The following is a 26,253-nucleotide window of genomic DNA, read 5'->3' as shown; positions in this document are numbered from 1 at the left end:
CGTGTGTTACCACCTTTTAATTCCCTTGAGTTTGTAGCTCAATGATAATTCAGATTCCAGCACTCCTGGAACAAACGAATGGAGCAGAGTGAGGGTCCCTGGAGTGGAGCTCGGCTGTGTGGACTGGAGCAGAGTGAGGGGTTGGTGGGGCGGGGGGGGGGGGGGTATGCCCCCCCTTTCTCGCTCAACCTGCAGGACACTGGCACGCCCCCCGTGATTCTGTCTGTACCCCGGGGGCGGGGGGAGGGGGGGGTGAAGAACTTTATATCGCACGGGGATTTCACAAGCACTTCCTCCCAAGGTGCACGAGTTCTAATTTGCTAACTAGTGACCGCAGAGTGAGCGAGTGGGACCCCTGCGGGTTTCTTTAGTCTCACTAACCTGGGCGCGAGGGGAAGGGTTGGGGACTGGGCGCGAGGGGGGAAATATAGGGTATCTGTCCCAGCGATGGGTTGATGTAGATTCGAGGAGACAGATCCAGGGCGTTTGGAGAAGCTAATTGCTAAGCAGTTTAAAGGATTAATAAGCAATCGGTGTGCTACACATTCCTACTCGATTCTATCTGGAGAAGGAATGCCTGATTTCTTTTATTTCAGTGAGGCATTTGCGAGGATTAATCTTTGTGTTGTGTTAATTAAGGAATAATAGGAGCAGTGTTCAGAGCAGAGTAATCGCTTGCCCCTCACTGCCTCCGATCCCCGAGTTGCTGAGGAGGTGCTTTCTGGGAGCTGCTGTGTTCTCAGCTTTGCAACAGTCCACTGCTGTCGTCATAATCTGTTGTGGATTTAGATGGTTTGTCAGCCCAGCACAGACTGACGCCTTTGTTCTGAGAAACAAGTGAGGTGTGGAAGATGACTGAGGAACATACTGCCTACCCGCTGTTCTCGGGGGTCTGCCTCACTCTCCTGGCCCTGGCCCTGGCCTATTACACCTACTGGTAAGGTCCAACTCCGGCCTGACCCTATGGGCTCCGGCTCCAAACCCCCACCCCTCCAAACCCCTCCCCTCCTCCCCACCCTTTCCAACCCCCCCACCAACCCACCAATGCCACGAGGAGAAGAACTTATGTTTGATCTGAGTTTTGCTTCATGTGATCCAGGGTGTGAAGTGACCTTGTACATGTTTGTTCTCCCAGCTCGCCTGAAGGATTAGTGAGCTGTGACACAGGCGGAGTTTACTGCTTCTCTCCCACAGGTGCTAACAGCTAACACCTGTGTCCAGCCTCTCAGCTGGTTCCCATGCGGCCTGTAATGTGAAGTAGGATCAGGGAATGTAGCCCTGTGAAAGGTGGGCAGCAGCAGGAAGGGGGACCCTGAACCCCCCCCCCCCCCGCCCCATGGGGACCCTCTACAAACACAGACACCTGTCTGACCCCTCCTCAGGGCTGTGGATGCTGAGTCGTTGAGTATATTCGAGGCTGAGATAGATAGATTTTTGGATTCTAGGGGAATCAAGGGATATGGGGAATCAGGCAGGAAAGTGGAGTTGAGGTTGAAGATCAGCCATGATCTGATTGAATGGTGGAGCAGGCTCGAGGGGCCGTATGGCCTACTCCTGCTCTTATTTCTTATGTTCTCCCCTTAACTGCAGCTCTCTGGGTGTGGGCTCGTACCACAGGGGCTGCTGGCTGGAGAATGTGGCAGCTCGTGGCAGTCTCCTATCTTGGAGAGCTCCCGGTTACTGTGCCAGCTTTATCTGCTGCTAGTGCCGATGGTACAAAAGTACAGAACCAGCGTATGCTGAAATAGGGAGCTCCCCCACTGGCTCAGTGACACAATACACCACTCTGTGGGTGCCACAGACCAGGTGTGACAGTACTGGTGGGTACAGGTCTGTCACGGTATAGTGGGTACAGTACTGGTGGGTACAGGTCTGTCACTGTATAACATGGGTACAATACTGTGGGTACAGATATAACTGGTACAATACTGGTCGGTACAGGTCTGTCACTGTATAACACTGGGGTACAGGTCTGTCACTGTATAACATGGGTACAGTACGAGTGAGTATAGGTCTGTCACTGTATAACACTGGGGTGCAGTACTGGTGGGTACAGGTCTGTCTCTGTATAACGGGTACAGTACTGGCGGGTACAGGTCTGTCTCTGTATAACACGGGTACAGTACTGGCGGGTACAGGTCTGTCTCTGTATAACACGGGTACAGTACTGGTGGGTACAAGTCTGTCGCTGTATAACGGGTACAATACTGGTGGGTACAGTTATAACGGGCACAGCACTAGTGGGTACAGGTCTGTCACTGTATAACACTGGTGTACAGTACTGGTGGGTACAGGTCTGTCACTGTATAACACTGGGGTACAGTACTGGTGGGTACAGGTCTGTCACTGTATAACACTGGGGTACAGTACTGGTGGGTACAGGTCTGTCACTGTATAACACTGGGGTACAGTACTGGTGAACAGCCCATTGTGGTAATGGAATCCCAGGCCAGTACGATGTGCTCGAGCAGTTTGTTAACTTGATTCCATAACAAAATGAAAAACATCGGTCTGAGTTGACTAAAGAATGCTGATTTTTTTTTAAAACAAAGAATTCCTTGAGAATAGCTCAGGTGTCTAAGAAAGAGGATTTGAATCTGAGCTTTGGATTCTGGTAATTGAATTCGAAGGCTGCTCGTATGATGGGACCATGTGACCATCTCGGGTTGCAAGCTGCTGCGTGTCGAGTGAGATTATTGGCCTGTCGGAGCACTGACACTTGTTCAGTCTTACAGGGCTGAGTTGATCAGATGACTGGTAGGACATACAGACTGGTGAAATGGGCAGACACATGGCAGATGAAATTTAACGCAGAGAAGTGTGACGTGATGTATTTTGGTAGGAAGAGCGAGGAGAGGCAATATAAACTAAATAGTACAATTTTAAAGTGGGTACGGGTCCTGAGTGTGCACAAATCTTGGAAGGTGACAGGACAAGTTGAGAAGGGTATTAAAAAAGCAAATGGGATCCTTGGCTTTGTAAACAGAGGCATAGATTACAAAAGCAAGGAAGTAATGCTAAACCCTTTATAACACACTGGTTAGGCTTCAGCTGGAGTATTGTGTTCAATTCTGAGCACCACACTGTAGGAAGGATGTCAAGGCTTTAGAGAGGGTGCAGAGGAGATTTACTAGAATAGTACCAGGGATGAGGGATTTCAGTTATGTGGAGAGACTGGAGAAGCTGGGATTATTCTCCTTCGAGCAGAGAAGGTTAAGAGGAGATTTAATAGAGGTGTTCAAAATCATGAATGTTTTTGATAAAGTAAATAAGGAGAAACTGTTTCCAGTGGCAGAAGGGTCGGTAACCAGAGGACACAGATTTAAGGTAATTGGCGAAAGAACCAGAGGGGAGATGAGAATTTATTTTTACGCAGCGAGTTGTTCTGATCTGGAACGCGCTGACTGAAAGGGCAGTGGAAGCAAATGCAATAGTAACTTTCAAAAGGGAATTGGATAAATATTTGAAGGGAAAAATTTGTGGGGAAAGGGCAGGGGAGTGGGACTAATTAGATGGCTCTTTATAGGTACCGCACAGTAGACACGTGACTAAGATTGGAGCATGTGGAGTCAGGGGACAGGTAGCAGGATGGATTGCAAGCTGGCTACAAAACAGAAAACAGAGAGTAGGGGGTTAAAGGTAGTTACTCAAGACTGGTAAAAGTGGGAAGTGGTGTTCCACAGGGATCGGTGCTGGGACCACTATTGTTCACCATTTACATAAACAATTTGGACTCGGGAATCGGAAGTACAATTTCAAAAATTTGTGGACGACACCAAACTGGGGGTATAGTTAATACCGAGGAGGACTGCGACAAAATACGGGAAGACATTAATAAACTTGCAGAATGGGCATGTTATTGGCAAATTAATTTCAATATAGATAAATATGAGGTGGTATATTTTGGTAGGAATCATGAGGCTGCATACTCCTTGGAAAATGAGTCTAAATGGGGTAGAGGAGCAGAGGGATCCAGGGGTACACATACACAAATCATTAAAAGTAACAACGCAGGTTAATAAGACCATTTTTTTTTAAAAAAGCAAACCGAGCACTGGGGTTCATTTCTAAAGGGATAGAATTGAAAAGCAGAAAAGTTGTGTTAAACTTGTACAAAACCTTGGTTAGACCACACTTGGAGTACTGTGCACAGTTCTGGAGAAGGTGCAAAAAAGATTTACTAGTATGATACCAGATCTGAGAGATTATACCTTTCAGGAAAGATTGAACAGGCTGGGGCTCTTTTCTCTAGAAAAGAGATGACTGAAGAGTGACCTGATAGAGATCTTTAAGATTATAAAAGGGTTTGATAGAGTAGACGTAGAGAAGATGTCTCCACTTGTAGGGGAGACCAGAACTAGGGGCCATAAATATAAGATAGTCACTAACAAATCCAATAGGGAATTCAGGAGAAACTTCTTTACCCAGAGAGTGATTAAAATGTGGAACTTCGACCACAAGGAGTGGTTGAGGTGAATAGTATAGATGCATTTAAGGGGAAGCTAGTTAAACACACGAAGGAGAAAGGAATAGAAGGATATGCTGATAGGGTTAGACGAAGTAGGGAGGAGGCTCCTGTGCAGCATAAACACTGACATGGACCTGTTGGGCTGAATGGCCTCTTCCTGTGCTGTACATTCTTTGTAATTCTTTCAAAGAACCAGCCTAGGCATGATGGGCTGAATGGCCTCCTGTGCTGTATCATTGTATGATTCTGTGGTAAAAGTCTGGACTTTGGAGTTGGCTCTGGTAGAATTCTGCTGGTCCCTGTACAAAGGTCCCTGTTACGTGGCTCTGTCTGTGAGTGATGTCTCTGACTGTTTGTGTGTAGCCGGGTGCGGCAAGATTGCCATCTGAAATTGCAGTATAATTATGTTGTTTTCTTAAAGGGACATTGTTCCTGCCTAATTCTGCCCCCTCTCACAGGATGAACACAATCCCTGTTTGTTTTTCAGGGAATGAGGAATGCTGTCCTTTGGATTCCTGATCTATGTCCTGACATCAGAATGACTTCATGCCCTTCTGACTAACACGTCAACTGTTTGCCCTTGACTGATGTTTCACCAGTGACTGTTGGACTGTGGCGAGGCTGATAATCTATCAAGGCTGATAATGGAAGGGTTAGACGGCAAGGGCACTGGCCGATTTCCCAACCTCTGGTCACCTAGGCCCAATCGGACAGCTGCCCCCCGCTGAATGTGAGCGCAGGTGGCTGTGGGGTTTGAAGGGCTGTGCAGGATCAGGAATGTTTGTACCCACCACAGATCCCAGCTCCTGTGGGGCCTTTCACTCTGTGTTAGGGGGTTTGAGCCCCTCCCCTCTCAGTTCTTGTTGGGTGCTGAGATGCTGCCTTGTTGGGACCCTGAGACCAGGTGGGCTGTCGACACTGGTATAGCCTCCTGACCTGTGGTAGCTCGCTCTCCACCTCCTGGTGCTGGGTCAATTTTTACAGGTTACTCTGCCGGGATGCTGATGAAGCAGAGATTGAGGTTCCTGTGTGTTACTATAACCTGCTCCCTCCCCTCTGCTCTGCCGTGCCTTCTATCACTATCTGGGTGAAACCTGCCCCTCCTGCACAGTCACAGCTCATGCTGTGATTAATATTACACCATCACTGAAACCTTTGGTCCCGTTGTGAGGGCAGGAGAATTCCAGTGGACCTGGGGGTAGTTTAGACACGTGCCTTTATAGGGTAGATGTGAAGCAGGACAGAGTGCGACAGGAAGACACTACAGCGAGCCACCCCGGGACAAATACCACTGACTGTCGAAAAGATCGGTGACGTCAGCTGCATGGGTTCTTAGCATGAACTTTCACATGATTTGAGAGCTGTGTAACTCGCAGCCTGACCTGCTTTACACTGTGGGTCCACACTTTCTCAAGTGAATGGCTCAGGGAGCTGCTTGTTGTTCTGCCGGGTGTGTCCAGAGTCCCCTGAGTGAGGTGAATAACAGTAACTAGAAGTCACAGGCAGTACCAGAGAACGAGGATCCAAAGCAGCAATTCCTGTTGAACCCAGAGTGTGCCCTGGGACTTGCTGCATCTCGAAAGCAGTCACCACTGGAGTCCGGCAGCGAGTTTGAAAACGTTTTTGGAGTCTTTGGCGACGTGATGATGAGTTGAGTGATGTAGTTATTTATTTAACAGAACAGGAGTTAAATGAAGATTAATCCTTGGGTTATTGATTTCAGGAAGACTCTGTCTTTTCCTTTGGGACTGGATGTCTGATGCTTTTCCTTTCTGATTTCAGTTTCTTGGAATCCCTTCATCTGCTCCATTTAGCTTGACTTTAAACATTTGAGTTTTATTCCTCTTGCTCGTACTCAGATTAAGTGAAGGGAGTGACTGCCAGAAACCTAAAATAAAAGCCGTGCAGAAATCCGCAGGTGGGGCCAGTGTCTGCGAGGAGATAAAGTTTGTGTCTCGGGTGGGGACTCTGCACCTCACCCACTCACTAATCCCTCTTTGCTCTTCACTAATTGAAACCCCACTGTGCATTTCCAGGAATATCTCAGGGTAAATCTGCTCTCGATATGTTGTGCTGGTTGCTTGTGTTTTTACTGGTCACTTTTGCAACTTATTTTGGTCCGATTTACCTGTGTGTTTTGTGCCTTTAGCTGTGCCCTGCTGTCTCTCAGATCCTATGTCTCCTTGACATTCAGCACCTCGGTTGAGCTGTGCCTTGGTCAGTGCCAGAATTTAAGAACTACAAATGCACAGGATCTCCCCGTCCCCGGTAGTCAGGAGACAGAGTGGGACTGAGTGGCCCAGGGCCCAGGTTTCATGCTTTGTGCTCAGTTAGCTGATTGCAGTAGGGGGTGCGCCACTGAATCGTGGGTTAAGGAAGGAAAGATGAGCCAGGGCTTCTGCTTTTGATCACTCCTTGTGACCCCCCCTACTGTTGCGTGGGTATGACGGACGGTCCATGCCGTACCCCTATAGGACTCCGAACCCCCTGATTCTGGGAATTCACTTGTCTCCTTTAGAGCAGAGAAGGTTAAGGGGAGACCTAATAGAGGTGCTCAAAATAATGAGGGGTTTTGATAGAGCAAATAGAGAGAAATTGTTTCCTCTGGCAAGTGAGTTGGTAACCAGAAGTTGTAGATTCAAAAGAGAGGAAATGAGGTTCACAGAGGATTAAGATCTGGAACGCACGATCTGAAAGAGTGATGGAATGAGATTCCTTAGGAACTTGCAAAAGACACTTGAAGAGGACTAATTTGCAGGGTTATGGGGATAAAGCTGGGGTGTGGGACTAAATTGAACAGCTCTTTCAAAGAGCTGGCACAGGCACGACGAGACGAATGGCCTCCTTCTGTGCTGTAAGATTCTACAATTCTAAAAAGTTAACAGAAATAAATCGGCTGGTCAGTGTCTGAAAGAGAAAAGACAGGTTAACATATGGTGTTAGCCTCTCTCTTGTAACATGCACTCGCTGATTTCGCTCTGGACCAGTTTGTCTGCAGCGATCTCTGGTTTTTGTGGGGGCCGCAAGTTTATTTGAAAGCAGCTGCAGTCGCAAGATGTGGGGTGTAGGCCTTCCCACACTGACCCCCCACCTTCCATCTACACATGGCCAAGGGGACCACTCTCGTGCTCAGTTACAGCTCCCCCAATACCCCAGAAGGGCAGTTGAAGGCCATCTGTGGGCTGGTGTGACTGGGTGATGCTCTTGAACTTTGCTCTTGCAGTTCACCACATCCAAACCTCTCTGCTTCATTTGAACAGTACAGACGCTGCTGTTTTGGTTCACGTCGAGTTCTGGTTTTCAATCTGTGACCTGTTGCTTCCTGCTATGGGTTCTTCAGACTAAAGATCTGACTGAATTAGAATTTTTATTTCAGACCGTTTCTAAATCGAGTTCCGTCACACTGAGCACTCGAGGATGATTTCCCTTCCAGTGACGCGTTGGTAATTTCCAGCCCTGTGCGCAACTGAACCAAGCAGCTCGAGGAGGCCCCGGCAACCTTTCTTAATCTGTGCTGATTTAACTGATCTCAACCAGGCTGCTGTTAAAGGTGAGGGGGAGGGGAAGGGGGGGCTACAATTAGCCTCTGTGCCCCTGGGGGTGGGTGGGGGGGGCTACAATTAGCCTCTGTGCCCCTGTGGGGGGGGGGCTACAATTAGCCTCTGTGCCCCTGGGGGTGGGGGTGGGGGCTACAATTAGCCTCTGTGCCCCTGGGGGTGGGGGTGGGGGCTACAATTAGCCTCTGTGCCCCTGGGGGTGGAGGGGGGCTACAATTAGCCTCTGTGCCCCTGGGCGGGGGGGGGCTACAATTAGCCTCTGTGCCCCTGGGGGTGGAGGGGGGCTACAATTAGCCTCTGTGCCCCTGGGCGGGGGGGGCTACAATTAGCCTCTGTGCCCCTGGGTTAGAGACAGTAAAAAGCACCCAGGGTTCCTGACAGCTATCCAGTGACTCCTGCTGGAGGTGGGTGGGCGGGCGGGCGGGTGGAAGCTCGAGTGGACGGCAGAGCAGTATTGGGCTCAGCTGTGATATCTACACTGCTGGGCATCCAACCAACCCACCTTGGGCTGGGGAAGGAGGAAGCCTCCGAAAGCTTGTAGATTTCAAATAAAAATTGTTGGACTATAACTTGGTGTTGTAAAATTGTTTACAATTGTCAACCCCAGTCCATCACCGGCATCTCCACATCATAAAAATGGAGGCTTGGTTGGAGGGCGAGTGCCTCTGGGGATGGAGAAGGAAGGTGATGAATGAAGTATAGTCCTGAATACAAGAAGCTCCTATTGGTTTTGATCTTCCAGTAGAAAGTTACAGGAACCATGCAGTCAGTGTTTCCAGCAGCTTTACATTACTGGGATCAGTACTGGAAACAGAAGCGAGGGAACACTAGAGCTTAATCCTGCCGTCTGTAACGGTCCAATTTATCTCTTCCTACCACCCCCTCACTCTTCCTTTCTCAGTGTCGCTGACTGCTTTCCGAGTACAGGTCCCTGGACAGAGAACCTGAGGTCTTCCAACCCCTGATTGAGTACCCAGGGCACAGGGTGCTGCTCTAGTGCTGAAACAGATCCCCACTCTTAATGTGGAAGCCCAGGCAGCGAGTGTGCATAGGGTAGTCCATCGTAGAGTTGGAGAATCCTCGCTGACGCTGATCATATCCTCTCTGAACCCTCGCCATTTCTAAGGGTGGCAGCTGAGTGCGAAAGAAATTGCATTTACATAACATCTTTCATGACCTCAGGACATCCCAAAGCGCTTTACAGCAAATGAAGTACTTTTGCAGTCACTGTTGTAATGTAGCCCAATTTGCACACAGCAAGCTCCCACAAACAGCAATGAGATAAATGACCAGGTAATATATTTTAGTGCTGTTGGTTGAGGGATAAGTATTGACCAGGACACAGGTGAGAGCTCCCCTGCTCTTCTTCCAATAGTGCCACAGGATTTTTCACATCCACCCGAGAGGGCAGGCAGGGTCTTGGTTTCATCTGAAGTGCGGCCCCTCCGGCGGTGCGGCGCTCCTTCGGCGCGGCCCCTCCGGCGGTGCGGCGCTCCCTCGGCGCGGCCCCTCCGGCGGTGCGGCGCTCCCTCGGCGCGGCCCCTCCGGCGGTGCAGCGCTCCCTCGGCGCGGCCCCGGAGTGTTGGCCTGTAATTTGTGCTCAAGTCTCTAGTGCGATTTGAATCCACGACCCTCTGATTCAGAGGCGAGAGTGCTACCCCCTGAGCCACGGCTGACAAGACAGCAGAGAAAGAAATCCTCTTGTGCCCTCTTGCTCTGTGGTTTATGCTGCAGCTGAGAATGTGAGACTCACGGGAATGGCAGAGGGCAGAGTCGGGGAGGGTGAGGCCACTGGGGGACATGTAAGGGAGAAGAAGGAAGATTGGCAAAGGTGGGATAAAGGAGTAATGGTGGAGGTTTGAGGGTATCTCTGGCCTATAATGGAGTTCATTGCACTCTGCAGAGTTAGGAGCTCCTATTAGCAACAGAGCGAAACTCTCCGCAATAATAGTATTGAAACTGCAAATGGCATCAATGCCTTGTTCCCTGGCCCCTATTGTGATGTGTGTGCTGGGCAGGGCTCTGTTCTGAACAGCTGTAACAAGATGCTGGTGCTTTATGTAAAGGAGTCATTACACCTGTGAATACCCACTGCCAGATCCCTCACAGCGTCCTCAGCAAATGTCGTCATCCTTTCAGGAGGAAACAATTGAGGAAAGTATCACCAGCCCTGGGAATAGACACAGACAACCGTTGTTCTATTATATTAAAGGATGACAGCTGCAGTCACAGGCTGCGGGTATCAGCCGGGGTGACCGCTTCACCACCTGGGCATGTGATCCGCCCCGTGCCCCATGCGGGGTGGGGGGGTGCCTGCCGGCCCTGTGCCCCACCTGGGGCGGGGGGGGGGCGCCTGCCGGCCCCGTGCCCCACTTCCAGATTCAGCCTGTTGCCCCATTGAACAGTGTAGTAAAGGTCCCCGCTTTTTCCCTTCTGCAGTGATCTCCTTCACCCGCACACCCCTTCTCACTGACTCCAGCCTGACCCTCCTCACTGATCCCGGCCTGACGCCCCCCCTCCTCACTGACCCCATTCCCCTCTGCTCCACTGTCAGCTACTGACCCCCCCCTCCCCCCTGCCATGGGGATGCTCCCTTTCTCCGCCCTGTATCCCCCTCGTTCTCTGCTTTTGAAAGGAGAAGGTCCCTTCAGTGCTTTCATCACCTCCTGGTCCTTCGTCCCCCTCTTCTCTCTGCTCCGTGTCCCCAGATTGCCCCCTGCGTCCTCTATAGTGCCCAAGATGTGTCTCTGTAAATGCGCTCTGCAACTGCAAACTGTCACCAGGGTTCAGGCAAGTGTCCGTATGTGAAATGTTTCCATGAACTGACAGAAACACCGAACCACACAATTATAGGTTGTATCCTTCCAAACTGGGGCGGGTAATATGATGGCAATGGAGGTGAAATTGGTATAATTTCAAAGTTGGCAGATGACACAAAACTCGGAAATGTGAACAGTGAGGAGGATAGTAACAGACTTCAGGAGGACATAGACAGACTGGTGAAATAGGCAGACACATGACAGATGAAATTTAACGCAGAGAAGTGTGAAGTGATTCATTTTGGTAGGAAGAATGAGGAGAGGCAATATAAACTAAATGGTACAATTTTAAAGGGGATGCAGGAGCAGAGACCTGGGAGTGTGTGTACACAAATCTTTGAAGGTGACAGGACAAGTTGAGAAGGCTGTTAAAGCCTTTTTATTAATAGAACCATAAAGTACAAAAGCAAGGAAGTTATGCTAAACCTTTATAAAACACTGGTTAGGTCTCAGCTGGAGTATTGTGTCCAATTCTGGGCACCACACTTTAGGAAGGATGTCAAGGCCTTCGAGAGGGAGCAGAAGAGATTTACTAGAGTGGTACCAGGGATGAGGGAGTTATGTGGAGAGACTGGAGAAGCTGGGGTTGTTCTCCTTAGGGCAGAGAAGGTTAAAAGGAGATTGGATAGAGGTGTTCAAAAATTATGAACACTTTTGATAGAGTAAATATGGAGAAACTGTTTCTAGTGGCAAGAGGGCCGGTAACCAGAGGACACAGATTTAAGGTGATCGGCAAAAGAACCAGAGGGGAGATGAGAAATTTTTTTACGCAGTGAGTTGTTCTGATCTGGAATGCGCTGCCTGAAAGGGTGGTGGAAGTAGATTCAATAGTAACTTTCAAAAGAGAATTGGATAAATACTTGAGAAGGAAAAATTACAGGGCTATGGGGAAAGACCAGGGGAATGGGATTAATTTAATAGCTCTTTCAGAACTGGCACAGGCCTAGCATCATAGAAAGGTTACAGCACGGAAGGAGGCCATTCGGCCCATCGAGTTCACGCCGGCTCCATGCAAGAGAAATCCAGCTGGTCCCACTCCCCTCCCCTATCCCCATAGCCCTGCAATTCTTCCTACCAAAATATATCATTTTGCATTTTTCTGCATTAAATTTTATCTGCCACGTGTCCGCCCACGCCACCAGCCTGTCTATATCCTCTTGAAGTCTATCACTATCCTCCTCACTGTTTACTATCCTTCCAAGTTATGTATCACCTGCAAATTTTGAAAGTGTGCCCTGTACACCCAAGTCTAAGTCATTAATATATATCAAGAAAAGCAATGGTCCCAGCACCGACCCCTGGGGAACACCACTGTACACCTCCCTCCAGTCCGAAAAACAACCGTTCACCATTACTCTCTGTTTCCTGTCCCTTAGCCAATTCTGCATCCATGTTGCTACTGCCCCCTTTATTCCATGGGCCGCAATCTTGATGATAAGCCTACCATGCGGCACTTTATCAAACGCCTTTTGAAAGTCCATATACACCACATCAACTGGATTGCCCTCATCTACCCTCTCTGTTACCTCATCAAAAAACTCTATCAGGTTAGTTAAACACGATTTGCCTTTAACAAATCCGTGCTGGCTTTCCCTAATTAATCCGCACTCGTCCAAGTGACTGTTAATTCTGACCCGGATTATCGTTTCTAAAAGTTTCCCCACCACCGAGGTTAAACTGACTGGCCTATAGTTGCTGGGTTTATCCTTACACCCTTTTTTGAACAAGGGTATAACATTTGCAATTCTCCAGTCCTCTGGCAACCCCCCCCCCCCCCACCCCACCCCTGGTATCTATGGATGTTTGGAAGATTATGGCCAGTACCTCTGCAATTTCCACCCTTACTTCCCTCAGCAACCTAGGATGCATCCCATCCGGACCGGGTGACTTGTGCCTTGTAGGTAGTAGAGAGGCTTTGGGGAGTCAACAAATATATATTCCTTTAAGGCACAAAAACCCAACAGGAAAAGTGGTTCAACCGTGGCTAACGAGAAATTAAAGATAGTATGAAATCAAAGAAAGAGGCAGATAAAGTTGCCAGAAAAGGCAGTAAGCCTAAAGATTGGGAGAATTTTAGAATTGTTTCAAAGGAGGACCAAGAAATTGATAAAGGGAAAATAGAACATGAGAGTAAACTAGCGACTGTAAAAGCTTCTACAGGTATGTAAAAAGGAACAGATTGGCAAAGGCAAATGTGGGTCCCTTACAGACAGAGATGGGCGAATTTATAATAGGGAATAAGGAAATGGCAGAGAAATTAAACGAATACTTTGTGTCTGTCTTCATGGAAGAAGACACAAAAAACCTCTCAGAAATACTAGAGAACCAAGGGTCTGGTGAGAATGAGGAACTGAAGGAAATTAGTATTAGTAAAAAAAAAGTACTGGAGAAATTAATGGGACTGAAAGCTGATAAATCCCAAGGACCTGATGATCTACATCTCGGTTTTTAAAGAGGTGGCTGTAGAGATAGTGGATGCATTGGTTGTCATCTTCCAAAATTCTATAGATTCTGGAACGGTTCCTGCAGATTGGAGGGTAGCAAATGTAACCCCACTATTTAAAAAAGGAGGGAGAGAGAAAACAGGGAACTACAGACCGGTTAGCCCGATATCAGTAGTAGGGAAAATGCTAGAATCTATTATAAAGGATGAGATAACCAGACACTTAGAAAATAATAATAGGATTTGGCAGAGTCAACATGGATTTATGAAAGGGAAATCATGTTTGACAAACCTACTGGAGGTCTTTGAGGATGTAACTAGTAGAACAGATAAGGGGGAACCAGTGGATGTGGTGTATTTGGACTTTCAGAAAGCTTTTGATAAGGTCCCACACAGGAGGTTGGTGAACAAAGTTAGAGCACATGGAATTGGGGTAATATACTGGCATGGATCGAGAATTGCTTAACAGACTGAAAACAGAGAGTAGGAATAAACGGGTCTTTTTTAGGTTGGCAGACTGTGACTAGTGGGGTACCGCAGGGATCGGTGCTTGGATCCCAGCTATTCGCAATATATATCAATGATTTGGATGAGGGGACCGAATGTAATATTTCCAAGTTTGCTGCTGACACAAATCTAGGTGGGATCGTGAGTTGTGAGGAGGATGCAAAGAGGCTTCAAGGGGATATAGACGGGCTAAGTGAGTGGGCAACAATATGGCAGATAGAAATGTGGAAAAATGTGAAGTTATCCACTTTGGTAGGAAAAACAGAAATGCAGAGTATTTTAAATTGAGAGATTGGGAAATGTTGATGTTCAAAGGAACCTGGGTGTCCTTGTACATGAGTCACTGAAAGCTAACATGCAGGTGCAGCAAGCAATTAGGAAGGCAAATGATATGTTGGCCTTTATTACAAGAGGATTTGTGTACAGGAGTAAAGATGTGTTGCTGTGATTATACAGGGCCTTGGTGAGACCGCACCTGGAGTATTGTGTAAAATTTTGGTCTCCTTACCTAAGAAAGGTTATACTTGCCATAGAGGGAGTGCAATGAAGGTCCACCAGACTGATTCCTGGGATAGTGGGATTATCGTATGAGGAGAGATTGAGTAGACTAGGCCTGTATTCTCTAGAGTTTAGAAGAATGAGAGGTGATCTCGTTGAAACATACAAAATTCTTACAGGGCTCGACAGGGTAGATTCAGGGAGGATGTTTCCCCTGGCTGGGGAGTCTAGAACAGAGTCTCAGAATGAGAGGTAAACCATTTAGGACTGAGATGAGGAGAAATTTCTTCATTCAGAGGGTGGTGAATCTTTGGAATTCACTACCCCAGAGGGCTGTGAAGGCTCAGACATTGAGTACATTCAAAACAGAGATCGATAGATTTCTAGACATTAAAGGCATCAAGGGATATGGGGATAGTGCAGGAAAATGGCTTTGAGGTAGAAGATCAGCCGTGATCTTGTTGAATGGCGGAGCAGGCTCGAGGGGCCGGATAGCCTACTCCTGCTCCTACTTCTTATGTTCTTTCAAGTCAGGATGTGAGCCACTTGCTGCAGAATACCCAGCCTCTGGCCTGCTCCGGTAGCCAATGCATTTATGTGGCTGGTCCAGTTGAGTTTCTGGTCAATGGCGACTCCCAGGACGTTATGATGGGGGATTCGGTGATTAGACTCTCTCTCCCTTGTTGGAGATGGTCATTGCTTGCCACTTATTAGCCCAAGCCTGGATGTTGTCCAGGTCTTGCTGCCCGTGGGTACGGACTGCTTCATTATCTGAGAGGTTGCGAATGGAATTGAACACTGTGCAATCATCAGCAAACAGTTCAACTTCTGACCTTATGTTGGAGAGAAGGTCATTGATGAAACATTGATCAGAGAAACCCGATAAGGAACTCTTGAATTACAAGTGTCCTGCATGAAAAAACAATCCTTCCAACACACTCTTGCTTCACTGTGCTAATGCTTTTTATACTAATCATGGGATTATACTTCTAATATTAATACTGAATTAGTGCTTCCAATACTAATCCCGGGGTATGTTTCTAGTACTAATTTTTAAAAATTCGTTCATGGTTGTGGGCGTCGCTGGCAAGGCAGGCATTTATTGCCCATCCCTAATTGCCCTCGAGAAGGTGGTGGTGAGCCGCCGCCTTGAACCGCTGCAGTCCGTGTGGTGAAGGTTCTCCCACAGTGCTGTTAGGAAGGGAGTTCCAGGATTTTGACCCAGCGACAATGAAGGAACGGCGATATATTTCCAAGTCAGGATGGTGTGTGACTTGGAGGGGAACGTGCAGGTGGTGTTGTTCCCATGTGCCTGCTGCTCTTGTCCTTATAGATGGTAGAGGTCACGGGCTTGGGAGGTGCTGTCGAAGAAGCCTTGGCGAGTTGCTGCAGTGCATCCTGTGGATGGTACACACTGCAGCCACTGTGCACCGGTGGTGAAGGGAGTGAATGTTTAGGGTGGTGGATGGGGTGCCAATCAAGCGGGCTGCTTTATCTTGGATGGTGTCGAGCTTCTTGAGTGTTGTTGGAGCTGCACTCATCCAAGCAAGTGGAGAGTATTCCATCACACTCCTGACTTGTGCCTTGTAGATGGTGGAAAGGCTTTGGGGAGTCAGGAGGTGAGTTACTCGCCGCAGAATACCCAGCCTCTGACCTGCTCTCGTAGCTACAGTATTTATATGGCTGATCCAGTTAAGTTTCTGGTCAATAGTGACCCCCAGGATGTTGATGGTAGGGGATTCGGCGATGGTAAAGCCGTTGAATGTCAAGGGGAGGTGGTTAGACTCTCTGTTGTTGGAGATGGTCATTGCCTGGCACTTGTCTGGCGCGAATGTTACTTGCCACTTATCAGCCCAAGCCTGGATGTTGTCCAGGTCTTGCTGCATGCGGGCACGGACTTCTTCATCATTTGAGGGGTTGCGAATGGAACTGAACACTGTGCAATCATCAGCGAACATCCCCATTTCTGACCTTATGATAGAGTGAAGGTCATTGATGAAGCAGCTGAAGATGGTTGGGCCGAGGACACTGCCCCGAGGAACTCCTGCAACAATGTCCTGAGGCTGAGATGATTGGCCTCCAACAACCACTACCATCTTCCTTTGTGCTAGGTATGACTCCAGCCATTGGAGAGTTTTCCCCCTGATTCCCATTGACTTCAATTTTACCAGGGCTCCTTGGTGCCACACTCGGTCAAATGCTGCCTTGATGTCAAGGGCAGTCACTCTCACCTCACCTCTGGAATTCAGCTCTTTTGTCCATGTTTGGACCAAGGCTGTAATGAGGTCTGGAGCCGAGTGGTCCTGGCGGAACCCAAACTGAGCATCGGTGAACAAGTTATTGGTGAGTAAGTGCCGCTTGATAGCACTGTCGACGACACCTTCCATCACTTTGCTGATGATTGAGAGTAGACTGATGGGGCGGTAATTGGCCGGATTGGATTTGTCCTGCTTTTTGTGGACAGGACATACCTGGGCAATTTTCCTCATTGTCGGGTAGATGCCAGTGTTGTGGCTGTACTGGAACAGCTTGGCTAGAGGTGCGGCTAGTTCTGGAGCACTAATGCCAGGGTTGGTTTAGTACTGATCCCAAGTAATGCTTCTTCAGCTCAGTCCCCTGACACGTGGAGCAGTGCGAATAATCTTTCCCTTTTTACCGTCTCAAACCTCTAACCCTAAACATTCCCTGTACAATTCCCGGTCCCATTGTGTGGGAGCGAAGTTCTGTCACCCCACACCCACTAGGTCACAGTTAACGGGCTGGAGCCAGTTCCTGGGGACCCTGAGGGTTGGTGCGCTTTGTCCTAGAACACGCGGTGTACATACATGTAGAAATCGGCCAGATCCTTGCCCAGCAGCTGAGCCGAGCGGATTAGTCAAGTGGTTTTGTACATTTTGATAGCAGCATGTGAAGGGTCCAAGTAGTGTTTCTCTGATGGGCCGAATGGCCACCTCCTGTGCTGTGAGGTTCTATGATTGTGTGCTGCAGTGTGAGGGTTGAGTTGATGGTTTGTTCTTGCTCTGTTCCAGGACGGTTATTCTGAGTGACGGGCCTTGCAAACGTCTCTGATTAAACCATGAGTGTGATCGCCTACCTGAAGACTCAGTTCATCATCCACCTGTTACTTGGGTTTGTGTTTGTCGTGAGTGGCCTCTTCATCAACTTCATCCAGCTGTGCACGTTGCCAATCTGGCCCATCAGCAAACAGCTCTACCGGCATCTCAACTGTCGCCTCGCCTACTCTCTGTGGAGCCGTGAGTATTCATTGCTGCTTCTCTTGGGCTGATTGTGGTGAACAGACATTTGGAGTTGGGGTTGGGAGGTGTCCTAAGTAGTTGGTCATTGACCAGGGTAAATCCAGCCCAGACTGATGGTGTGAAGGTGCTTTTAGTGAGTTTGGTGCATTCTCTCCACGTTTCATCTTCCCCCTCGACCAACAGCAACAACTAGCCCATAATATGGCACGTATTGGGCATCACTCACAGGACAGGACGGCTGCTGTCAGAAATTGGGGGTGCAGTAGGGGATATGGTTCTGACGTGAGAACTGAGATATTTCGTACGTTGCAGGGAGCTTTACTCTGTATCTAACCCGTGCTGTACCTGCCCTGAGAGTGTTTGGTGGGACAGTGTAGAGGGAGCTTTACTCTGTATCTAACTGTGCTGTACCTGCCCTGAGAGTGTTTGATGGGACAGTGTAGAGGGAGCTTTACTCTGTATCTAACCCGTGCTGTACCTGCCCTGAGAGTGTTTGATGGGACAGTGTAGAGGGAGCTTTACTCTGTATCTAACCCGTGCTGTACCTGCCCTGGGAGTGTTTGATGGGACAGTGTAGAGGGAGCTTTACTCTGTATCTAACCCGTGCTGTACCTGCCCTGAGAGTGTTTGATGGGACAGTGTAGAGGGAGCTTTACTCTGTATCTAACCCGTGCTGTACCTGCCCTGGGAGTGTTTGATGGGACAGTGTAGAGGGAGCTTTACTCTGTATCTAACCCGTGCTGTACCTGCCCTGGGAGTGTTTGATGGGACAGTGTAGAGGGAGCTTTACTCTGTATCTAACCCTGTACTTGCCCTGGGAGTGTTTGATGGGACAGTGTAGAGGGAGCTTTACTCTGTATCTAACCCGTGCTGTACCTGCCCTGGGAGTGTTTGATGGGACAGTGTAGAGGGAGCTTTACTCTGTATCTAACCCGTGCTGTACCTGCCTTGGGAGTGTTTGATGGGACAGTGTAGAGGGAGCTTTACTCTGTATCTAAGCCGTGCTGCACCTGGCTTGGGAGTGTTTGATGGGATAGTGTAGAGGGAGCTTTACTCTGTATCTAACCCGTGCTGTACCTGTCCTGGGAGTGTTTGATGGGACAGTGTAGAGGGAGCTTTACTCTGTATCTAACCCGTGCTGTACCTGCCCTGGGAGTGTTTGATGGGACAGTGTAGAGGGAGCTTTACTCTGTATCTAACCCGTGAGGGCAGTAGGGAGGAGTTGGGTGCAGTTTCCTTTCTTTGGACACAGTGAACAAGAGCAGCTGAAATAAGAGCAGGGACCCTGGCAGCTGGTGCAGCTACTGAAACTTGTTACCACTGTGCAGCATTCCAAACAATCCTCCACGTCTTCCCGAGTAAAGTGGTAATAACTTTTTGTTTTGACAGGCGGGGAGTTTGTTGGTTCTGATTCTCTCCTCTGGTCTGCACGGCCACTGTAGGGTTATTGCTCTGTTTCTGTTTCTGTTGCTGTTGCGCTTGTTAATCTGCCCCGTTGCCTCTCTGTCTGTCTCTCTCTTTCTCTCTAGAGCTGGTCATTCTGCTGGAATGGTGGTCGGGCACTGAGTGTACGCTGTTCACTGAACAGGCCACTGAGGACAAATTTGGCAAGGAGCATGTCATTGTCATCTTAAATCACAATTATGAGATTGACTTCCTCTGCGGTTGGACCATGTGTGAGAGATACGGCATCCTGGGGGTCAGTAATGTTAACCTTTTACTTCTCCCTGCTTTCAATCCCTCTCTCACAAACCCTGCGGGTAGATGAGACTCACCCATGCTCCTCTTAAATTTGATTCCTCCTTCTCTGCCTGCAGGGAGCGGGTCTTGACGACCGCTTTGGAGCCTGTTAACAAACCGGCCTCTCCCTCTCCTGTGTGTGTCAGTGTATGTGTGCGCCCTGATTTCATGTGGTGTTCTTGCTGTGTTCAGAGTTCAGGGTGATGTTCTCAGTCAAGGCTTATGAACTATGCCAGGATTTCAGAGACTCTTGTTTCTAGATTTGGGATTAAAATAACTAAATGAGATGAGTGAAATCCACAAAATGTGAGTAAAGTTGTGTTGAGCATGAGGCAGTGCGTGGATTGCACGCAGCTTGTTGGGGGGAGACGGGTGGTGAGTTTGGGGGGAGACGGGTGGTGAGTTTGGGGGGAGACGGGTGGTGAGTTTGGGGGGAGACGGGTGGTGAGTTTGGGGGGAGACGGGTGGTGAGTTTGGGGGGAGACGGGTGGTGAGTTTGGGGGGAGACGGGTGGTGAGTTTGGGGGGAGACGGGTGGTGAGTTTGGGGGGAGACGGGTGGTGAGTTTGGGGGGAGACGGGTGGTGAGTTTGGGGGGAGACGGGTGGTGAGTTTGGGGGGAGACGGGTGGTGAGTTTGGGGGGAGACGGGTGGTGAGTTTGGGGGGAGACGGGTGGTGAGTTTGGGGGGAGACGGGTGGTGAGTTTGGGGGGAGACGGGTGGTGAGTTTGGGGGGAGACGGGTGGTGAGTTTGGGGGGAGACGGGTGGTGAGTTTGGGGGGAGACGGGTGGTGAGTTTGGGGGGAGACGGGTGGTGAGTTTGGGGGGAGACGGGTGGTGAGTTTGGGGGGTGGACAGCGTTGGATGTGGTGGTTTTGGTTGCGAGTTCCCTGAGCCACGGTTTGAAGTAGGAGTTCCCCGAGCCCTGGTTTGTTCCCCGAGCCCCGATTGTCTGGTGCTGATCTTATGTGGCTTGTGTTTTATTTGCCGGTTTTTGCCCTCATGTTTACAGAGCTCCAAAGTGTTGGCAAAACAGGAGTTGCTTTATGTCCCTCTAATCGGGTGGACGTGGTACTTCCTGGAGATCGTCTTCTGTAAACGTCGTTGGGATGAGGACAGAGACACAGTGGTGAGCGGACTGCAGGCTCTGCGGGACTACCCAGAGTACATGTGGGTGAGTACACATCAAGCGAGGTACAGCCGTCACTGCACGGATATCTGAAGGGTGGCAATGAACAGACAGACAGACCCAGGGGATAAAATACAGAAAGTGTGAGTGCAGGTAGATAAAGCCAGAAAAAAGGACAATGGGTTTTAGAAATAGGGACACGAGTAAAGAAGTAATGATAAATTTGTGCAAGGTAATGGTTAGGCCACAGTTAAAGACTGAGTGCAGTTTAGGTGGCCTATTATAGAAGGAACATTAAAGCCATAGAGAGCGTACAGCGTAGATTCTCCAGGATGTTGCCAGGGATGGGAAACTATTGTTATGAGGAGAGACTTGAGATACTGGGACTGATTTCACGGGAACAGAGACGGTCAAGAGGAGATTTTATGGATGGTTTTGATCGCAAACAAGGAAAGGATATTTCCTCTGGTTGGGGAGTTGGTGATAAGGGATTATCAATTTAAAATGATCAAGAAGGTTTTGTCAGGAGAGAGTTGAGGGAGAGACAGTCTATCATTTAAGGGAAAATTGGATACATACCTCAAGCAGAGGAAGATACTGGGCAATGGGGAGAGAGTGGGGCAGTGAGATTAGTTTGGGATTGATACAGGGTTATGGGGAGAAAGAGGGGCAGTGGGGTTAATTTGGGATTGATTGGAGAAGCTGGGATTATTCTCCTCAGAAAAAGAAGGTTAAGGGGAGATTTGATGGAGGTTTTCAAAATCATGAAAGGTTTTGACAGAGTAAATAAGGAGAAATTGTTTCCAGTGGACACGGATTCAAGGTGATTGGCAAAAGAATCAGAGGCGACATGAGGAAACATTTTTTTACGCAGCGAGTTGTTCTGATCTGGAATGCGCTGCCTGAAAAGGCGGTGGAAGCAGATTCAATAGTAACTTTCAAAAGGCAATTGGATAAATACTTGAAGGGAAAAAATTTGCAGAATTTTGGGCAAAAAAACGGGGAATAGGACTAATTGGAAAACTCTTTTAAAGAGCCAGCACAGGAATGCTGGGCCGGATGAGTTCCTGCTGTGGTGTACCATATTATAATACTAAGGTGGGGCTCAGGGAAGAGAGCGGGGCAGTGGGGTTCATTTTGAATTGTTTCAGCAAGGTGCCAGCACAGGAAGGCTGAATTGCCTCCTTCTGTACTGGAAATTTCCATGGTTCTAGCTCTCTCAGGGTGGAACTGAAGGTCAATGATCAGTGTGCAGATATCCCATACGCCAGGGGGAGCCGGTGCCTGTGGGGCCCGAGAACATAAGGAATAGGAGCAAGAGTAGGCCATACGGCCCCTCAAGCCTGCTCCGCCATTCAATAAGATCATAGAAAATAGGAGCAGGAGAAGGCCATTCAGCCCTTCGAGCCTGCTCTGCCATTCAATATGATCATGGCTGATCCTCTCTCTCAATACCATATTCCCGCTCTCTCCCATATCCCTTGATGCCTTTTGTGTCTAGAAATCTATCTAGCTCCTTCTTAAATATATTCAGTGACTTGGCCTCCACGGCCTCCTGTGGTAGAGAATTCCACAGGTTCACCACCCTCTGAGTGAAGAAATTTCTCCTCATCTCAGTCCTAAATATCCTACCCCGTATCCAGAGACTGTGACCCCTCGTTCTAGACCCCTCAGCCAGGGGAAACATCCTCCCTGCATCCAGTCTGTCTAGCCCTGTCGGAGTTTTATATGTTTCAATAAGATCCCCTCTCATTCTTCTAAACTCAAGTGAATACAGGCCGAGTCGACCCAATCTCTCCTCGTACGACAGTCCTGCCATCCCAGGAATCAGTCTGGTAAACCTTCGCTGCACTCCCTCTGACAAATATATCCTTTCTTAGGTAAGGAGACCAAAACTACACATAATACTCCAGGTGTGGTCTCACTAAGGCCCTGTATAACTGCAGTAATACATCCCTGCTCCTGTACTCAAATCCTCTTGCAATGAAGGCCAACATACCATATGCCTTCCTAACTGCTCGCTGCACCTGCATCTTTGCTTTCAGTGACTGGTGTACAAGGACACCCAGGTCCCTTTGTACATCAACATTCCCCAATCTATCACCATTTAAATAATACTCTGCCTTTCTGTTTTTCCTTCCGAAGTGGATAATTTCACATTTATCCACATTATGCTGCATCTGCCATGTATTTGCCCACTCACTCAACTTGTCTAAATCGCCTTGAAACCTCTTTGCATCCTCTTCACAACTCACGATCCCACCTAGTTTTGTGTCATCAGCAAACTTGGAAATATTACATTTGGTTCCCTCATCCAAATCATTGATATATATTGTGAATAGCTGGGGCCCAAGCACCGATCCCTGCGGTACCCCACTTGTCACTGCCTGCCACCCCGAAAAAGACCCATTTATTCCTACTCTCTGTTTCCTGTCTGTTAACCAATTTTCAATCCATGCCAGTATATTACCCCCAATCCCATGTGCTTTAATTGTGCATACTAACCTCTTATGTGGGACTTTATCAAAGGCCTTCTGAAAATCCAAATAAACCACATCCACTGGTTCTCCCCTATCTATTCTACCAGTTACATCCTCAAAAAACTACAGTAGGTTTGTCAAACACGATTTCCCTTTCATAAATCCATGTTGACTTTGTCTAATCCCGTTGATATTTTCTAAGTGTCCTGTTATCACATCCTTTACAATAGTCTCTAGCATTTTCCCCACTACTGATATTAGGCTAACCGGTCTGTAGTTCCCTGTTTTCTCTCCCTCCTTTTTTAAATAGTGGGGTTACATTTGCCACCCTCCAATTTGTAGGAACTGTTCCATAATCTATAGAATTTTGGAAAATGACCACCAATGTATCCACTATTTCCATGGCTACCTCTTTTAGTACTCTGGGATGCAGATTTTCAGGCCCTGGGGATTTATCGGCTTTCAGTCCCATTAATTTCTCCAGCACTTTTTTTTACAAATACTAATTTCCTTTAATTCCTCTTTCCTACTAGACCCTTGGTTCCTGAGCATTTCTGGGAAGTTATTTGTGTCCTCTTCCATGAAGACAGAACCAAAGTATTTGTTTAATTGCTCTGCCATTTCCCTGTTCCCCATTATAAATTCTCCCGTTTCTGACTGTAAGGGACCTACATTAGTCTTCACTGATCTTTTTCTTTTTACATACTTGTAGAAGCTTTTACAGTCCACTTTTATGTTCCTTGCACGTTTACTCTCGTATTCTATTTTTCCCCTCTTAATCAATCTCTTGGTCCTTTTTTGCTGAATTCTAAACTGCTCCCAATACTCAGGCTTGCTACTTTTTCTGGCAACTTTATATGACTCCTCTTTGGATCTAATACTATCCTTAATTTCTTTTGTTAGCCATGGTTGGGCCTCTTCCTTTTGTGTTTTTGCGCCAGAAAGGAATGTATAATTGTTGCAATTCATGCATTTGTTCCTTAAATGCTAGCCATTGCCTATCCACCGTCATGCCTTTTAATGAAGCTTCCCAATCTCTCATAGTCAACTCACTCCTCATACCTTCGTAGTTTCCTTTGTTTAGATTTAGGACCCTAGTTTTGGATTGGACTACTTCACTTTCCATCTTAATGAAGAATTCTATCATGTTATGGTCACTCTTCCCTAAAGGACCCCGCACAACATGGCTCACCTTCGACCTCAACTCCACTTTCCTGTCCGATCCCCATATCCCTTGATTCCCCTAGAGTCCAAAAATGTATCGATCTCAGTCTTGAATATACTCAACAGCTAAGCATCCACAGCCCTCTGGGGTAGAGAATTCCAAAGATCCACAACCCTCAGAGTAAAGAAATTTCTCCTCATCTTAGCCCTAAATGGCCGACCCCTTATTCTGAGACTATGCCCCCTGGTTCTAGACTCTCCAGCCAGGGGAAACAATCAATCAGCATCCACCCTGTCAAGCCCCCTCGTAATCTTGTATGCTTCAATGAGATCATCTCTCATTCTTCTAAACTCCAGTGAATATCGGCCCATTCTTCTCAACCTCTTCATAGGACAACCCTCTCATCCCAGGAATCAATCGAGTGAACCTTCATTGTACCCCCTCTAAGGCAAGTATATCCATCCTTATATAAGGAGACCAAAACTGTACACAATACTCCAGGTCAATGTTCCCTCTTTTTTCGGCCGTGTGTGGAATGAATTTAGGTTTGTGCACCGATTATAAAGGCTGTGTGCACCACCGTTTTAAAAAAAAAAATCACAACTTTGAATAGAACATCTTTTTAGAAAATATTATTCAGGGTAAATAACAGAGCAAGAGTACGAAATAATGGATAATTGTAACAAGGCCAGCTGTCAAGGATTTTTAATTAAACAAAACTGGTTATAGAAATTTCAGAAGTAAACACTGTCACCAGAGGAATGGGGAGATCCTGATTGAGACCCAGAGTCTGTAGGTGACAGGCCAGATGATGGAGGAGAGGGTGGCTGTCTCTGGTTTGGATGTTTTTCTCTTCTGTCTCTCCCTCTCTTCCAGTGTTTATATATTTTGTCCAGGTTTACTTCTCTACCACTTGACAGATGAGATATGATCCACATAAGCATATCAAGGTGATTTTCTTTCAAACCGTTTCGTGATTTCATTTTTATATTATTCATAAGGCTGAAGCCACGCTCACAATCAGCAGTTGAAGCTTGAAACGTTGCACATATATCCATCCACTGGTTGTGAAACCAGAATTTCCCGCTCTGCATTTTGTAGACTGAGAGTCACCATGTCCTGAAATGTTTTTGACGATTTTATTTCAATCTTCCCTGCAATTAAGTACTTGTAGTCATTGTATTGGCTCACAATGAGCTCCCTCTTATCCATGATGCTTTGCCCAGAAGACCTTACTTGACCAAGGCTCAGGATTTGTCTGGATTTGTCAACCAGCTTTTCGGTATTCTCTGTGCCGAATTGATAGCTGATTTGTTGTGGTGCAAATGAAGCAAAATCGAAAGCCGACCGTTCATACCAGAAGGCATTTGACAAGGTGCCACATCAAAGGCTACTACACAAAATAAGAGCTCATGGTGTAGGGGCTAACATATTAGCATGGATAAAGGATTGGTTAGCTAACAGGAAACAGAGAGTTGGCATAAATGGGTCATTTTCAGGTTGGCAAGATGTAACGAGTGGAGTGCCACGGGGATTGTGCTTGGGCCTCAGCTATTTCCAATCCATATCAATGACTTGGACGAAGGGACCGAACGTATGGTTGCTAAATTTGCTGATGACACAAAGGTAGGTAGGAAAGTAAGTTGTGAACAGGACATAAGGAGTCTGCAAAGGGATATAGATAGGTTAAGTGAGTGGGCAAAAATTTGGCAGATGGAGTATAGGTGGGAAAATGTGAACTTGTCCACTTTGGCAGGAGGAATAGAAAAGCAGTATATTATTTGAATAGAGAGAGATTGCAGAACTCTGAGGTACCGAGGGATCTGGGTGTCCGAGTACATGAATCACAAAAAGTTAGTATGCAGGTACAGCAAGTGATTAGGAAGGCAAATGGAATGTTGTCATTTATTGCAAGGGGAATGGAATATAAAAGTAGAGATGTTTTGCTACAGTTGTACAGGGCATTGGTGAGACCACATCTAGAATACTGTGTGCAGTTTTGGTCTCCTTATTTAAGAAAGGACATAATTGCTTTAGAGGCGGTTCAGAGAAGGTTCACTCGACTGATTCCTGGGATGAGGGGGTTATCTTATGCGGAAAGGTTGAACAAGTTGGGCCTGGATACATTGGAGTTTAGAAGAATGAGAGGTGATCTTGTTGAAACATATTAGATCCTGAGGGGACTAGAAGGG

The 26,253-nt window shown here is 47.7% G+C and overlaps 1 protein-coding gene across 2 annotated transcripts in view; it reads left to right on the top strand.

The window, feature by feature from the left end:
• The window catches only part of LOC137327515 (1-acyl-sn-glycerol-3-phosphate acyltransferase gamma-like), a 56,249-nt gene that overhangs the window by 8,887 nt on the left and 21,109 nt on the right, over positions 1-26,253 (top strand). The window contains exons 1-4 of one of the 2 annotated variants that reach the window (XM_067993411.1): positions 5,751-6,118; positions 17,322-17,546; positions 19,079-19,248; positions 20,300-20,461. In XM_067993411.1, coding sequence (XP_067849512.1) covers positions 17,369-17,546; positions 19,079-19,248; positions 20,300-20,461 — 510 coding nt within the window. In that variant the 5' untranslated portion in view covers positions 5,751-6,118; positions 17,322-17,368. Of the gene's footprint in view, positions 1-5,750; positions 6,119-17,321; positions 17,547-19,078; positions 19,249-20,299; positions 20,462-26,253 lie in introns of those variants that run through there. The other variant, XM_067993410.1, reaches the window with a different exon arrangement.

This window comes from Heptranchias perlo, chromosome 11 (genome assembly GCF_035084215.1).
Source record: "Heptranchias perlo isolate sHepPer1 chromosome 11, sHepPer1.hap1, whole genome shotgun sequence".
Taxonomy (NCBI): Eukaryota; Metazoa; Chordata; class Chondrichthyes; order Hexanchiformes; family Hexanchidae; genus Heptranchias; species Heptranchias perlo.
The sequence above is the reverse complement of the archived record's forward strand: the minus strand, read 5'-3'. Positions and strand labels throughout refer to the sequence as shown.